Source organism: Pantherophis guttatus, chromosome 7 (genome assembly GCF_059756535.1).
Source record: "Pantherophis guttatus breed Tessera chromosome 7, ASM5975653v1, whole genome shotgun sequence".
NCBI lineage: Eukaryota > Metazoa > Chordata > Lepidosauria > Squamata > Colubridae > Pantherophis > Pantherophis guttatus.
The window spans coordinates 86,394,390-86,412,466 of record NC_142069.1 but is presented as its reverse complement, the minus strand read 5'-3'; the positions used below and the strand labels follow the sequence as shown (position 1 = coordinate 86,412,466).

Sequence of the window (18,077 nt, the reverse complement as noted above, 5' to 3'; positions counted from 1 at the left end):
AGGGGTGATTTTGGGCCAATCACCAGGAGACTGTGAGTTCTAGTCCAGCCTTAGGCACAAAAGACAGAGGAGTGACCTTGGGCCAATCACCAGAAGACTGTGAATTCTAGTCCCACCTTAGGCACAAAAGACGGAGGGGTGACTTTGGGCCAATCACCAGGAGACTGTGAGTTCTAGTCCTGCCTTAGGCACAAAAGACGGAGGGGTGACTTTGGGCCAATCACCAGGAGACTGGGAGTTCTAGTCCCATCTTAGGCACAAAAGACAGAGGAATGATTTTGGGCCAATCACCAGGAGACAGGAAACTCTACCCAGTTTTCCCCGAAATAAGACATCCCCTGATAATAAGCCCAATCGGGCTTTTGAGCACATGGCAATAAGGCCAAGCGCTTATTTCAGGGTTCAAAAAAAATATAAGACAGGATCTTATTTTCGGGGAAACACGGTAATAAATGAGTAGATAGATACACACTCTCGTACCCACTCACCGGGTGATTGTGCTTCTCATTCTCTCTGGAATTTCTGCTTCTGTAAACATAGTGCAGAGTAGGCTTTCTTACTTAATGTGCCAACCCCCTGTTGAGGCAGGGAATTTTATACCATTTCAGACAAATGGTTATCCAATCTCTTCTTAAAAACCTCCAGTGTTGGAGCATCCACAACTTCTGGTGGCAAGCTGTTCCACTGGTTAATTGTTCTCACGGCCAGGAATTTTCTCCTTAGTTCTAGGTTGCTTCTCTCCTTGATTAAATTCCACCCATTAGCTTCTTGTCTCGCCTTCAGGTGCTTTGGAGACCCCACCTCTTCTTTGTGGCAGCCCCCTCAAATATTGGAAGACTGCTATCATGTCACCCCTTTTCGTTAAATAAGATATACCTAATTCCTGCAACCATTCTTCATGTATTTTAGCCTCCGGTCTTTGTAGCTCTTCCTTCTCCTCTTTCTAGAATCTCAACATCTTTTTTATATCATGGCGACCAAAACTGGATGCAATATTCCAAGTGTGGTCTTACCAAAATATAGTCAGCGTAAATAAAATAGCTGAGCAATATTTACACTTGCTCTGTATTATTTTGACCTGAAGAGTTGTGTTACGTTATTGCAATTTTATTTGCAACAACATGGCAATTAACAACTCAGCTTATTTTCAACAAGGGGTACCAGATCCTTCAGGGGAAATCTTGGTGTTGCGTTAAGGATGTGTTCGCAGCAGACTAAATGGAGGTATATTTAAAATAAACTGATTTATTTTTCTCGCTCCAAAATGTCACCTTAAGCAGAACCTCCATTTAGAAGCTTTTTTTTTCAAGGAAGCTTTTCCGGCTGAAAGAAAGACTTTGAGCCAATGTTTCATTTAGTGTACCTAAAGTTGTCACTGGCACTTGGTGATATGAATAGACATCTAAGCCAGTTGCCATAGTAACGCTGCAGCATAGTAGAAAATGTAAGTTTTTTTATTTTGATATTGCTCTTTTGTGTGTGTGTGTGTGTGTGTGTGTGTGTGTGCAGAGAGGAAGGGAAAAAAAAACGAGTGTTACCTTTTGTTGCTCAAAAATCTGAAACACGGTTGAAAGATAAATTCGTGTGGTCAATTACAGGTAGTCCTCGCCTTACGACCACAATTGAGCCCACAGTTTTTGTTGCTAAGCCAGACCGTTGTTGAGTGGGTTTTCGTCCCGTTTTATGACCGTTGCAAGTGAACCCTTGCAGTCATTAAGTTAGCAATGCCATTGTGTTTTAAGTGAATCTGGCTTCCCCATCGACCTTGGTCTCAAAAAGTGATAATTTTTGGCAACCGTCGTAATTACGGGTCAGTTGCCAAGCGTCTTGAGTTTTCATCACGTGACCGCGGGGAATGCTGCATCGGTCGTAAGTGTGAAAAATGGTCCTAAGTCCCCTTTTTCCAGTGCCGTCGTAACTTGGAACGGTCACTAAAATAAACTCTTGCAAGGACTACCTGCAGATTAAGCCGAACAATTAAAAACGATGCTTATTTGAGCGATCTGCTAGGTCGCTGCAGTAGTGAGTTTTTGTAGCCGGTTTGCTGCTAACATGCACGGAGCGGTTTTTCATCTAATAATTCATAGATGACAAGTTTTTTTGTGAACGGCTTCCTTCGCCGATGATTTGGCTGCTTATCCCGAGGCTGTGTCCTCTTTTTTTTTGTTGGTCTGCTTTAGCCGTGAGATTCAGGCTTTTTCATAGATTGACACTGTTACTTGTAGTTTCCATTGTATGAGCCCTTTTCATACTCGAGCGAGAGGCTAATGGAGAATGAGAAAAAGATGAGCTTCAGGAAGAAAAAGGGGCTGATGTGCAGCTGCTTCGGAAGAAGGACATTATCGGGACAAAATATGACTTACGATTTATCACTTTGTTGTTTGTATGTACACTGAGAGGTTATGCACCGGAGACAAATTCCTTATGTGTCCAATCACGCTTAGCCACATTCCATTCCATTCCATTCTATTCTATTTTATTCTCTCTACCCTACCTTACTCCTACTCTACTCTACCCTATTCTATTCTATTGTATTCTATTCTCTCCTCTCTACCCTACCCCTACCCTACCCCTACCCTACCCCTACCCCTACCCCTACCCCTACCCCTACCCCTACCCCTACCTCTATTCTATTCTATTCTATTCTATTCTATTCTATTCTATTCTATTCTATTCTCTCTACTCTACCCTACCCTACCGTACCCTACCGTACCCTACCGTACTCCTACTCCTACTCCTACTCTACTCCTACTCTATTCTATTCACTACCCTACCCTACCCCTACCCCTACCCCTACCCCTACTCCTTATTCTATTCTATTCTCTCTACCCTATCCTACTCCTCCTACTCCTACTCTACTTCTATTCTATTCTATTCTATTCTATTCTATTCTATTCTATTCTATTCTATTCTATTCTATTCTATCCTATTCTATTTATTTACTCTACCCTACCCTACTCCTACTTCTACTCTACTCTACTCTACTCCTCCTCTCCTCTCGTCTCCTCTCCTCTCCAGGGTTCAAATTATTGGAGGGCAGTACCTTTAAACGGTTAGGCATACAAGCACGATCAGAACTCAAATCAAAGAGGCGAGCCTTGATAAAGTTAAGCCTCACACTACTGTATTCTTTTGTGGCTTTTTATTGGTCACTTTTATCCTTAGACTTTTCCTACAACAGGTTCCTTCATGGTTTAAATCTCCACAAAGATGCCTAGCTACAGACAAAGGCGAACTGAACTAAGATCATCAGCACATTGGCAGCTTCCCTTAGCAGCTGCTCTGCCTAATGACCAAGTTGCCTGTCCCAGTTGTGGCTGCTAAACGAGAACTGTCTGTGTCACTTTTTAATATTAGTTAATATTAGTTGGTCTCAGTTTACCATGTGGAATAAACACCAAACAGGGCAATGGAATTGGTAGACTTCTGTGATTGTAGGACTATATATTCCATAATTCCTGATTATCGCTAGTGCTGTCTAGGATTGATTGGAGTTGAATCCCCAAAATATCTATTTCTATTGTTCTGATTGGCGTTTATTCTATGTAATAAACTTGATGATTTAGGTTCATCAAGGACCTTTCAAGGACTTTACCCAGTGGTGGGATTCAAATAATTTAACAACCGGCTTCTCTGCCCTAATGACCAGCTGGGTAGGCGTGGCTCAATGGTCATGTGACCATGTGGGCGTGGTCAACTCAACATCACTCATGTCGATGGGCGCTTCACCTTAGCTGTTACAATGTACTAAGGGTTAACCAGAGAGGCAGTTTCTGTAAGCAGGGCAATAAAGATTAGGCTAGAAATAACACCAGAATGTTTCCTTCCTGCCTTCCTTACAGGATTAGTCCTATAAAGTGGAAAAAAACAAAATAAGATTTCTTCCAACAACCGGTTCTCCGAACTGCATAGAAAGTTAACAACCAGTTCTCCCGAATAGATGCGAACTGGCTGAATCCCACCACCAACTTTACCTAATCAAAATTGCCAAACTGATATTATTGTGTTGACGTGATTGGATGAAAGGCTAATGTAGCATCCCTCACCAGGTTTTGTTAGTATAAGTAGTCCTCGACTTATAGCAGACCGTTCAATTGACTGTTCAAAGTTACAACAGCGCTGTTTTTCACACGACCATCGCAGCAACCCCCCAGGGTCACGTGATCAAAATTGGGACACTTGACAAACTGGCTCATATTTATGACGGTCACAGTGCTCCGGCGTCAAGTGATCCGCATTGCGACCTTCTGACAAGCCAAATCAATGGGGAAGCCTGATTCACTTAACAACCTGTTAAGTTTTAGTTCTGGCTGTGCACCGCCCTGAGTCTACTAGGAGAAGGGCGGGATATAAATTGAATAAATAAAAATAAAATAAACCAGGTTACCAACTGAACAACTGCAATGATTCACTTAACAAAAGTGGCAAGAAAGATCCTAAAATGGGGCAAAACTCACTTAACAAATGTCTCATTTAGCAACGTAAATCTGGGGTTCAATTGTGGTCCTAAGTCGTGGGCTACCTGTATTTAATTCTTTGTAGTGGATTTCCTTAGTTTGAGGATTTCCTTATTTTGAGGAAGTGTTTTTTAAGGCAGGGATCTCCAATCTTGGCAACTTTAAACCTGGCAGACTTCAACTCCCAGAATTCCCCAGCCAGCTTTGCAGAATTCTGGGAATTGAAGTCTGCCAGGCTTAAAGTTGCCAAGGTTGGAGACCCATATTCTTAGGGACAAGCTAAACTAAACTTGAATTTCAGAGTTTCTTGAAATCGGCTGTATAGGTAGTCCTCAACTTACAACAGTTTGCTTAGTGACCATTCGAAGTTACAACAGCACTGAAAAAAGCGACTTATGGCCATTTTTTACACAACTGTTGCCACATCCCCATGGTCATGTGATTTACATTTGAATGCTTGACACCTGACTCACATTTATGACGGTTGCTGTGTTTTGGGGTCATGTGATCTCATTCTGCAACCTTCTGATCAGCAAAGTCAATGGGGGAAGCCAGATTCACTTAGAGACTGCATGATTCATTCAACAACTGCAGTGATTTGCTTAACGACTACGCCAAAAGATATAAAACTAGGCCTGACTCACTGACTAACCGACTTGCTTTAGCAACGGGAAGTCTGGTCTCAATTGTGCTCGTAAGTCGAGGACTACTTGTAACAGAAGCTGTGATCCTTTTGCTGCTGTGAGCAAAATAAAAAAAAGTTTCGCATCTTGAAAGAAGTACCGTTTTACGAAAATGTGTGTCCCAGGATAATGTTGCAGGATCGAGTCTGGATCGGTCACCGAGACCAGAGGGTTTGTCTTCCGAGCTTTCGGACTCGTGCTGGAGCCCATCATCAGGGAACTTCTCTCCAGCAGAGCGTGTGCTAAATTCAGTGTTAGAGCTACTAAGATTGTTGGACGAGCAGGCACAAAAACAGCCGGGAAAGTGATTTGAAGCCTGGGAAACAGGCCACCAACCTATCAAATACTTAGGAGGTGAAGGCTTGGCAGCACAAGCCAACAACTTCAAAGCCAGCCATCAACACACCCCAATCAACGTCTAAAAAAGGCACACGCAACTGTTGTGACCTAGGCTTCCCGAATCATTAAAACACACGAGTAGTTCCAAAAACCTATTTTATTGCAACAGCTGTGAATTACATTCATTCACAGCTGAGTCCCAATTAGTTGCAAAAAGTCCTTCCGGCGAAGTCTTTCGGGATAATCATCAACCTTTATCTCCTTTGACACGCTGCCAAAAACCTACTTGGCAAAGCCACACGGAGTCCAGAATCAAACAGAGATGCCAATTGGGAACAGAATTAACAACGTTGCTTTCCTGCAAAGGTCCCACGTGCCTTTGCTCCTCTTTTAAGCCTTATGGGAGGGACCAATCATCTCCAGGCCTTACTCCCTAGTCGTCCCTTTTGTTTGAACTGTTCTTGCCTACTGGCAGCTCTGCGCATGCGCGCACTAGGAACAGGCTCCTCCTGTTCCTCTGCCTCTCTGCTGTTCGACTCTGGAGGCTCCGGAGTCCGTGCATCACTCCCAGATGGCCCTGGCCCCATCTCTGCCTCCGACGCAGAGCCCTCGTCCGGGCCTTCCCCAGCCTCCAGAACTGGCCCATGTTCCTCCCCAGCCTCCTCACTGTCCGACTCCGCTGCCAGCTCCGCAGGCTGCTGGCGGACCACAACAGCAACTATAAATACCACACACAGAACAGCGCACACTCTGGTGAGAGAGAAGTTCCAGCACGAGTCCGAAAGCTTGGAAGACAAAACCTCTGGTCCTGGTGTGACCGACCCAGCTTGGATCCTGAAGTACCCTTTTATCAGGGGTGGGTTCTACTTACCTTTACTACCGGTTCACAACGGGCTGCGCGCGCTTCTGCGCATGCGCAGAAGCATCCTGATGACGTCGGGGTCAGTGGGCGGAGCCTCCCACCGGTTTTACTACCAGTTCTATAGAACCGGTCCGAGCCGGGGCAACCCACCACTGCCTTTTATTCAAAAGATGGTAGTTTCTACAGGTCAGGAACAGAGCTAGTAGTTTTCCTCTATCTTTTAATCTGATTTTATGCGTGTGCTTTAAATCCTACGTACCAGCCCGCTGTTGTTTTCTTTTTTTAAAATTCTTGCCGTGTTCCATAACATTTTCAGATTCATTTCTGCAGCCCACGCGGAATCAATTATCCTCTTTCGTAAAGAATGTTTGAATGAAAAGCCAAGAAAAGACGAAGGTTCTGGAAATTTGCTCAAGCATTGTAGCTTCTGAATATACATATATTCATAGTTAGTTAGTTTACTTTATTGATTAGCCCTTGGGCCATATCAAAGTGCAGAGTTCCAGACACAAATGATTACTAAAATCTGATAAAATACAATTTAAAATGGAATTGGATAAAATACAATTTAAAATGGAATTGGAATAAAATACTGTTTAAAATGAAATTGGAATAAAATACAGTTTAAAATGAAATTGGAATAGTGCACAATGATTGAATATGTAGAGAAATAAAATGTGATCAAATTATATTTCGGTATCACCCCTACAATCTATCCCAATCAGTCCCATATATGCCTATCTCAACCGAACCATTTTGCTCAAGTACTGTGCTGTGTTAAATGTTATTTTCAGATTCTGGCCACACATAAGGAAAGTTGTTTTGATATGGGGATCCCAATGGGTCATTCATTTGGGATATACAGCAATGGCCAAAAATGTGGAAACCTTTTGGGGAAAAAGTGTATTTTTGAGATTTGATGGCTAATAACACCACTTTTTCTTTCTTTTTTTTTTTGAGTTTCAAGAGAATCCTATTCCACTGCTGGAATGGCCTGGGAATAGCCCAGACCTTAACCCACTTGAAAATCTAGGGAGCTGACTAAAGAACCTTGTTAGTCAGAAGTGATCCAGCAATTAAACCCAGTTAATAGAAGCCATCATTCAATCTTGGTTTCTCATTAGAACAGCTAAAGAACTAGAAGACTTGGTTCATTCCATGGGAAGATGTTGTGAGGCCGTAATTCATGCTAAAGGTTACCCATTTAAGTATTAACTGACGTGGTGATCATTTTTGTACATCTCGTTTTTTCTATGGTGATAATTTTTGTATATCTTGTTTTTTCTACCTGTTTCACTTTTCTTCTTTATACTGTAACTGCTATTCTAATAGCAAATCCTTCATAAAAGTTATTGCATTACATTCTTGATTAAATGATCTTTCCATTGATATATAGTTTTATGGTACTACTCCAAAAAAAGTGGGGTTATTAGCTAGTTTTAGAAAAGACACTTTTCCCAAAAGGTTTCCACCATTTTGGCCACTACTGTAGACCGAGATACCTGTCTCTCACCCTCTTATACAGGCAACTACCAAATAAGACATGAGCCATATATACATATGTTTCCTTTGTAGGCCAGAGCCTCAACAAAAAGTTCCCTCTGCACCGCCTCCGCCGCCTCCGCCGCCTCCACCACCGTTGCCGGAACCGACACCGCCAGAACCAGAGGAAGAAATTCTGGGATCCGATGATGAAGAGCAAGAAGACCCTGCAGATTATTGCAAAGGTTAGTTGGTGCAAATAAAGAGATTCATTTTGGAACCGGATGCTTGAATGTCTGCGGAGAGTCTCTTAGGCATCCAGGTCATGGTTTTCCCAAATCAGGACAAGATTCAGCGATCCTGTAGTGACCCGGCTCCCCAAACACGACAAACCCTCTGACGTGAACTCAGAAGATTCCTTTAATAGGAACGCCAGCACCCCCGGCAAAAAGTTTCTCTCTCACTGCAGGCTAACAATTCTGTCCGGCAGGGAGATGAATAGTTGTCTGCCGCATCTATTCATCTCCTTCCCCTGCCTTTTATCCCCAGAGCTAGAGTGGGGCTTCACTAGCAGCGGTGGCTCTTCTGTCCCAAGGACCGGCCCATAGATTTCCACTGCTCTCCTCTCCTCTGTCTTCTGTGCATCTGTGTGTCAGGCACTGGACCCAACTGTTCCTCCTCTTCCTCATCAGCCACCTCCAGACCTGGGGGCTGTTGACTCTCCATCTGAGGGCTGACGGACAGCTCAGGCTCCGCCTCTTTTTCTCTCTCTCTCTGCCAGCTCCATTCCCTCTTCCCCCTCAGAGCTCCCAGGTTGCCCTGATGCTGATCCTGACTCGCACACCTCCTCTCTGATTTGGCTACCGGCAGCGGACAGGCCACAACAGATCCCATCTGTTATTTGAAATATCTGTAATTCTTGGTGGTTTTTCTCCTTGGAAACCAGCCTGAAGAAACTTCTTGGATGAGAAGCGAAATGTTCAAGGAAAAAAAGAAACCCCAAGAAAGTACTGATTTTGTTGCCTTTCGGCACAACTCTGTGCTTCCATCATTTGAAACTTAAAAAACCAGAAGTTCCTCCCAATCCGTATTTTTTTAAAAGCCTTGCTAATTAAATAAAAAGAGCCTCATTTACTGGTAATTCTCTATCCTTTAATTCTAGACGGTGGAAAATGCACGCAGGAGTTTTAAAAGGTTTAAGCAATTTAACATTGTTTTTTTTTTGTTTTGTTTTTTTAATTTGTCAGTCTGTAGACTGTAGCTCAGTGGCTAAGACGGTGAGCTTTTCAATTGAAAGGTCGGCAGTTCAGCGGTTCGAATCCCAGGTGCCGCATAACGGGGGTGAGCTCCCGTTACTTGTCCCAGCTTCTGCCAACCTAACAGTTCGAAAGCACGTAAAAAAATGAAAGTAGAAAAATAGGGGCTACCTTTGGTGGGAAGGCAACAGCGTTCCGTGCGCCTTTGGCATTGAGTCATGCCAGTCACATGACCACGGAGACGTCTTCGGACAGTGCTGGCTCTTCGGTTTTGAAACGGAGATGAGCACCGCCCCCTAGAGTCGGGAACGACTAGCGCAAATGTGCAAGGGGAACCTTTACCTTTAGACAGTAGCTGAAATATTTTTTGTTATCAGTTTAATCTTTCTGCACCAAATTCCCAATAGTTTGCAGTTGTTGGGGCACTAAGAATAGATTCTTGTTTTTAATTATAGTGTTTACAGGTTGTCCTCAATTTACGACCACAATTGGGCCCAAAATTTCTGTTGGTAAGGGAGACATTTGTTGCGTGAATTTTGCCCTATTTTACAACCTTTCTTGCCGAAGTTATTTATTTATTTATTTATTTTTAAATTTATATACCGCCCTTCTCCCTGAGGACTCAGGGCGGTGTACAGCCAGAATTAAAAAACATGAAATACAAATATTAAAAACAATTAAAATATATATAAATTTGGCCCAAAATTAAAAATACAAACCAATTAAAACATTTAAAATTTCTTCTTAAGCCAGCCCGGCTTGCTGGAAAAAGTGGGTTTTAAGGGCACGGCGGAAGGCACTGAGGTCTTGGATTCTCCTTATCTCTGGGGGCAACTGATTCCAGAGGGTAGGTGCCCCCACAGAGAAGGCCCTCCCCCTGGGGGCCACCAGCCTACATTGATTGGCTGATGGCACCCTGAGGAGGCCCTCTCTGTGGGAGCGCACGGGACGATGAGAGGTCGCTGGTAGCAGTGATTAAGTGAATTACTGCAGTTGTTAAGTTAGTAACATAGTCGTTAAGTGAATCTGGCTTCCCCATTGACTCTGCTTGTCAGAAGGTCACAAAAGGGGGATCACATGATCCCGGGACACTGCGACCATCATAAATATGAGTCAGGTGCCAAGTGCCTAAATTTTGATCATGTGACCGTGGGGATGCTCAAAAGTCGTTAACTGTGAAAAACAGTCATAAGTCACACTTTTCAATACCGTTGTAACTTCGAACGGCCATTAAATAAAAAATTGTAAGTCAAGGACTTACCTGTACTTAGGGCATTCCATTTGTTAATTACCTTCTTTGACATAACTTGTCATTAAACTTTTAAAACTTATTTATTTATTTTATTAAATGCTGTTCCATTCTATGACTGAATGGTATACAGGAAAAACACCTTGACAAAATTTAACCTCCTATTTGGTGATCTCTAGTAACTGGAATATGTAAATAATTTTATATATACCGTGAAGACCTGATAGCATTTCCAAAATTAAATTAGAAAGAACTGTTAGCAGGATTCTGACGAATCACCCAATTTTATGCGAAGTCATTTCCTTAATATCTGACTTTCCTATCTCTCCTTTCTCTTGTTAACTTCCGAATAATTATTCTAGGATAGTTTTCTTACTCTACGATCAGGAAACCCCTTGAGAATTATCTGATGGGCCACTGAGGCAGGAATTAATTTTAAAGTCATCATAAATTCAGTTTATGCGCTGACTTCTCCCTTTTCCTTGTATACGTGACTTAATAGTGTGCTTTATTGTGTGTCTTGGCACTGAAACCAGCAATCTCTTTAACCTAGAGATTGGAAGACAGAAAAGGGAGCAGGAACGGTTGAAATTCAGCACTTATAACCCCTTCCCATGTTTTGGCATTATGGTTGATAAGCATATAGCCGTGATGGCGAACCTATGGCACAAGGGCCACAGATGGCACGTGAAGCCATATTGGTGGGCACGTGAGCGTTGCCCTAGGTCAGCTCTGGCGGGCATGCGTGCGCCGGCCAGCTGATTTTCAGGCCTTCTGGAAGTCGGCAAATGGGCCATTTCTGGCCTCCAGAGGGCATCTAGGGGGTGGGGAAGGCTGTTTTCGCCCTCCCCAGGCTCCTAGAAAGGCTCTGGAGCCTGGGGAGAGTGAAAAACAGGCTTTCCAGTCCCACCGTGCCATTGCATGCCAAAAACGGGGGGAGTGCAGGGGGGGGTGTCGCGCGCACATGTGCGGTGTGTGTGTGTGTGAAGTGCATTGAATTATGGGTGCAGTCACGTGTGCGTGACACCCCTCCCCCGCTTCCCCCTGCTTTTGGCACGCAATGGCAAAAAGGTTAACCATCACTGGCATATAGTCTTCTTATATAATGGTACCTTGGTACTCGACTGCTTTGAAACTCATTGAATTTGGTACTCAGTGCATTTTGACGCGAAAATTTTGTCCCGCTACTCACCGTTTGTTTGGTACTCAACGCACCAGCTAAAACTTGTCTGTATCTCACTACATTATTCTTTCTGGGAAAAAATTGTTTGGTAGTCATCATTTTTAGTACTCATCGCGTCCCTCAAAATCAATGAAACTATGAGTACCGAGGTACCACTGGACATACTTTAATTATTTCTCAACAATAGCATTCTTGTGTTCATCCGCGTCTAGTATCTGATTCCAGTTTTGGATTACCAGATTTCGGCTCCTCAGCGACACCGATTCGTTGGATGATTTTTAATAGGTGTGCGACAAATGATTTAGAAAAAGGAGCAATTCTGAGAACTCTCATTTGATTATGAGTGAAGGGCACTTTGAAGAAACTCGGCAAGCAATCCTCAGTCCCTGCTTTCTCTTGCTTTCTAAAATAAATAGGGAAAGAGGAATGTTTTTAATTGTGTTGAGCCCAGAGTCATTCTGTGAGTGAAATTTGATTGATTGAATGAATGAATGAATGAATGAATGAATGGCATTTAGCAATAGCACACTTAGACTTATATACCGCTTCACAGTGTTTTACAGCCCTCTCTAAGCAGTTAACAGAGTCAGCATATTTCCCTCAACAATCTGGATCCTCATTTTACTGACCTCAGAAGGATGGAAGGCTGAGTCAACCTTGAGCCGGTGAGAATTGAACTGCTAGCAGTTAGCAGAGTTAGCCTGCAGTACTGCATTCCAACCACCACTCTACCACGGCTCTTGGATGAAGGAAGGAAGGAAGGAAGGAAGGAAGGAAGGAGTGAATGAATGAATGAATGGCATTTAGCAATTGGTTTTAATTGGGTTGTTTTAAACTGTGGCCCGAAATTATTTAATTACCTTTTAAACTGTTTTTTAAATTTTGTATGCTCTGTTTTATCTCGGCTGTTCACCGCCCTGAGTCCTGCTGGAGAAGGGCGGTATAAAAATCAAATCAAATCAATCAATAAATAAATAGCACACTTAGACTTATATATCGCTTCACAGTGCTTTATAGCCCTCTCTAAGCAGTTAACAGAGTCAGCATATTTCCCTCAACAATCTGGATCCTCATTTTACCGACCTCAGAAGGATGGAAGGCTGAGTCAACCTTGAGCCGGTGAGAATTGAACTGCTGGCCGTCAGCAGAGTTAGCCTGCAATACTGCATTCCAACCACCACTCTACCACGGCTCTTGAAGGAAGGAAGGAAGGAAGGAAGGAAGGAAGGAAGGAAGGAAGGAAGGAAGGAAGGAAGGAAGGAAGGAAGGAATGGCATTTAGCAATAGCACACTTAGACTTATATATCGCTTCACAGTGTTTTACAGCCCTCTCTAAGCAGTTAACAGAGTCAGCCTATTTCCCTCAACAATCTGGATCCTCATTTTATCGACCTCAAAAGGATGGAAGGCTGAGTCAACCTTGAGCCAGTGAGAATTGAACTGCTGGCCGTCAGCAGAGTTAGCCTGCAATACTGCATGCCAACCACCACTCTACCACGGCTCTTGGAGGAAGGAAGGAAGGAAGGAAGGAAGGAAGGAAGGAAGGAAGGAAGGAAGGAAGGAAGGAGTGAATGAATGAATGAATGAATGGCATTTAGCAATAGCACACTTAGACTTATATACCGCTTCACAGTGTTTTACAGCCCACTCTAAGCAGTTAACAGAGTCAGCCTATTTCCCTCAAGTTATTTGCTTTTGTGGCCCTCCCGTTACCAAACTAGACAAGCCACTAAAATATAAATTGAGAGCAAACCCCACTCCTTACTAGCACTGATGATGTTACCTAGTTTGGTTAATGAAACGTCTCAAGAAAACCACCAAGCTCAGAGGGCCCCAAGGAGCCCACAGTTCAACCCTGACTACAAATAGTCTCCTTTATCAGTAAATAAATCAACAGCAGTCCAGATGTGCCAACTGCACCAGAACGGGTGGGAATTCCTGTAGAGTTTGTGAGCCACAGGTGCAACTAGACTTTTGTGTGTGCGTGCTTGGTGGACTCGACTTCTGCTTTTTCTTTAGCTCTTTTTTTTTTTTTTTTTTAACTCTGGAGATGTCTCCTATTCATCGAGTTAACAAAGGCAAGAATTTCGCTCGTTTGCCAGCTTAAAATAACAGCGCATTCAGGAGGTGCTTTGAAAGGAACCATCTCTGGCGTCTGTCCTTTCAAAGCCAGTCAGTCATTATTTGAAACATGTCATTCTTCGCTTTTGTGGCCCTCCCGTTACAAAACAGCTCTTTTGAAAAGAGCAGGAGAATTTATAAACTGAGTGTCATGCGTTCATCATTTCTTAACATTTTTTTTTCCTATGGGGGGGGGCATTCAGAATATAGACTCGTTAAATGTTAAAATAACGTTGGCTGGTTTTGTTTTTTAATCACTGCTCAGTTGACATTATGTACCATATTTTCCGGCGTATAAGACGACTTTTTAACACATGAAAATCTTCTCAAAAGTCGGGGGTCGTCTTATATGCTGGGTGTCGTTCTCCTGTAACCAGGCAGACCAGCCCGAAAGGCTCTGACGAGCCTTAAATGGCTCTGGCGATCCAAGCTCTGACGATCCCAGCTTTGCCTGCTAATCAGGCAACTCAGCTGGGATTGCCAGAGCCATGTAAAAGGAAAAAACTTTTCCCCCTCCAGCTTGCTTACCTTAGCTGCTAGTCGCAATGCTTGCCTTGCTTCACTTGCCTGCAATCCATTCCATCAGCAAGCCACTCCCTGCCTGCAATCAAGCAGGCAGGGAGTTGTGGACTTCAATTCCCAGAATTCCTCAGCCAGCAAAGCAAAGCTGGCTGAGGAATTCTGGGAGTTGAAGTCTACAAGTCTTAAAGTTGCCAAGGTTGGAGACCCCTGTTCTATTGGGTAAGTTTTTTTCCCCTTTGGGAGCTTTAAAAAAAATAGTTAATTGGGGTTTTTTTTAGTTGTTCTTTTTTAGACCTAGCCATTTAAAGTTTAGGAAGTTTTAAATTTAGTTTTCATATAAAAATAAAAATAAAATAAAATAATATTTGTTCAGCTTTCTGAGATTTAGTGTGTTTCTGTAGTGTTTCACTCCAGCTACACAAACACACAAAATCTCACAAAGCTGTATGTGGAAGTTTGTGTGTGTAAAGTGTGAAAGTTGTTTTTTTGGGCTTTTTGTGACTGTGTGAGGTTCCTGCTTGTTGCAGGGGCCATTTGGGTCTAGCACAGCTGCTTTTACATTGTGGATGAGCCAGCTGATGTTTTTTAATTTTTATTTGGTGTGCGTTGGAAGAGGGGTAGTCTTATACGGCGAGTATAGCCCAAACCCTATATTTTAACAGGAAAAGTCGGGGGTCGTCTTATACGCCCAGTTGTCTTATACGCTGAAAAATACGGTAAGAACACTGTGTGTCAAAATTCTGTATATAAATATAAGGAAAGGCTCATATTAGTGGGTGCAGACTTTTAAAAAATGGTTGTACTGGTGAAATGAAATAATGGCCAGCCACATTTACTTATTTATTTAAATAGATTTTCAGTGACCATATTTGCCATTATTGCAGTATCTGCTATTATAGCCTTGTGATTTTCTCATCCTTGTCATCTTATCTTTCTCATCTCCCTCGTCTTTCCTACTATGTTCACTTATTGGTATTATTATGATTTATCATTCTCATCGTTCCTATCACCCATCTCCTCCCACTTACGACTGCATGACTGTAACTTTGTTGCTTGTATCCTTACGATTATTTTGATCGTTTCCTAGCATGATTCAGTTGTTTACTTGTATCCCATGACTGTCATTAAGTGTTGTACCTTATGATTTGTGACAAATGTATCTTGTCTTTTTATGTACACTGAGAGCGTATGCACCGAAGACAAATTCCTTGTGTGTCCAATCACACTTGGCCAATAAAGAATTCTAATTCTAATTTATCACTTGTTGTATCTTATGATTTATGATCGTATTTTAGGATTACGATCATGATTTATCACTTGTTGCTTGCATGTACATTGAGAGCTTGTGCACCGGAGACAAATTCCTTGTGTGTCCAATTACATTTGACCAATAAATTCTGTTCTGTTCAATTCTAGTCTCTATTCTGTCCTGTCCTGTCCTGTCCTGTCCTACCCTATTCTATATTCTTTCCATTCTCCTATTGTATTCTGTTCTATATTACTCTACATTCTATCTATTCTATATTCTATTCTGTTCCGTTCTGTTCCGTTTCGTTCCGTTCTGTTCTGTTCCATTCCATTATGTTCTGTTCCATTCCACTCCACTCCATTCCATATTTTCTATTCCATTCCATTCCATTCCATTCCATTCCATTCCATTCCATTCCATTCCATTCCATTCTTTCTATTCCATTCGATTTCATTCTATTCCATTCTATTCCATTCCATTCCATTCCATTCCATATTTTCTATTCTATTCTATTCTATTCTATTCTATTCTATTCTATTCTATTCTATTCTATTCTATTCTATTCTATTCTATTCTATTCCATTCCATTCCATTCCATTCCATTCCATTCCATTCCATTCCATTCTATTCTATTCTATTCCATTCCATTCCATTCCATTCCATTCCATTCCTTCTATTCCATTCCATTCGATTCCATTCCATTCCATTCCATTCCATTCCTTCTATTCCATTCCATTCGATTCCATTCCATTCCATTCCATTCCATTCCATTCCATATTTTCTATTCCATTCCATTCCATTCCATTCCATTCTATTTCATTCTATTCCATTCCATTCCATTCCATTCCATTCCACATTTTCTATTCCATTCCGTTCCATTCCATTCCATTCCATTCCATTCCATTCCATTCCATTCCATTCCATTTTGATCGCTGAATACTCTAAATGTCATCACTCCTTTTTGTGCAGTTATCAGTCTTCAAGTTTTGCCTTGCATATATTAATCCTCCTTGACAGGCAGATTGAAACTGCTCTAAATTTTGGATAGATTCTTCCTTTCGTAGTCTCCCTTGAGGCTTATCTGATAGTCTGTATTGTAAAATGAATTGACAGTTTACGTCACTAGTAAAGCTTCTCTAACGAAGGGGAAAAAAAAAAAAAAAGAACCGAAGAATTAAATACTCTGGATAATCCCCTAACTCTAAATTGTTTAGAGCAGCGGTCACCAACTGGTGGTCCATGGACCTCTGGTGGTCCGTGAGAAAATTTTGGTGGTCCGCAAATAAAAAGTGCAAATAAAAAATTATTTGCACTTTTTATATTGCACTAAATCAGGGGTCCTCAAACTACGGCCCTTGGACCGGATACGTGCAATGAACGTTTCTGTTGCTGCAGAGAGTCTCCCCCTTCGGGGTCTTTTTGTGTGGGTCGGAGGGGGGCAGAAATTCCGACTTGGGGTCTGTTTCAGCCTCCTGGTGTGGGGCTTTGGGCGAAGGCTGGAGGGAAGTGCCACTGGTGGCGAAGAGCCAGAGGGCCTCGTTCCAGTGGGACTGCATCATGGCCTGGAACTGGCTGACCATCTCAGCCCACTGAGTCTCCAGGTGCCTGTACCTGGCCTTGCACTCCCGCAGGTCTTCCCTCTGCTTGGAAAGCCTATGCTCCTAGTCCTCAGTGAGGTGCTTCTACTGAGCCTCCTTCTCGGTCAGATCCAATTTGAACTGAGCCAGCTGTTTTGCCAACTCTTTCTCCTAGTGGCTGCTTAGCTCCAACAACTGGCCTGGTGGCTCAGCAGACTAAAAGCATTGTGATTAACACCAGCTGTCTGCAATTACTGTAAGTTCGAATCTCACCAGGCTCAAGGTTGACTCAGCCTTCCATCCTTTCTAAGGTAGATAAAATGAGGACCCAGTTTGTGGGGGCAATAAGCTGACTTTGTATAAATATACAAAAGTATGAAGGCTATTGCTTAACTCATTGTAAGCCGCCCTGAGTCTCCGGAGAAGGGCGGTATATAAATCAAATTAAAAAAAAAACTGCTTCCTGTTGGGGCACTAAGGAGCCCGGACGGGCAGGCGAAGAGCGGCTGGGAGTGGAGGGGCAAGTAGAGGCCAGCGAGGCACCCCTCAACGTGAGTGACATCGAGTTGACCGCACCCACTCAGTCACATGATCACCTAGCCACACCCACCCAGCCAGTCATTAGGTAGATCATATTAGTGGTCCTCGGGATTTAAAATTATGAATTTAGTGGTCCCTGAGGTCCAAAAGGTTGGGGACCCCTGGTTTAGAGATAACGAAGTTTTGAAGACGTGTTGAAAAGTGTAAGCTTTGGAAAGTTCGTTAGCTATTTGCCTAATCATGTAGGTGTTTTTCAGATTTTAATGACTCTTTTCCTTTATAATTTCCCTTTATGCTTTTATACTTTGTGTCCTCCAGCTTGCTTTTGAATGAACCGATTTTCTTTTTTAAAATGACAACAGGAAGCCTTTCAGATTTAGGAAGTAAACTATTCATTATCCAGGTATGTTCTTCATGGTTGTCACAGAGAATTTAGATCAGGGATGAGCAAGTTACGGGCTCCCAGTTATTCTTGATTTCCCCAAATCCCTCATCCATTGGCTATGTTGGAGAAGCTGCTGGGAATGAAATTTCAATGACATTTCAAGGATCAAGAT

General features: G+C 42.6%; 1 protein-coding gene across 11 annotated transcripts in view; it reads left to right on the top strand.

Annotated features, from left to right (window-relative positions):
• Window positions 1–18,077, top strand: part of SRPK2 (SRSF protein kinase 2) — a 138,350-nt gene that overhangs the window by 77,359 nt on the left and 42,914 nt on the right. For all 11 annotated transcript variants that reach the window (XM_087873357.1, XM_087873358.1, XM_087873354.1 and 8 more), the window contains one exon: window positions 7,917–8,068. In XM_087873357.1, coding sequence (XP_087729483.1) covers window positions 7,917–8,068 — 152 coding nt within the window. The remainder of the gene's footprint in view (window positions 1–7,916; window positions 8,069–18,077) is intronic.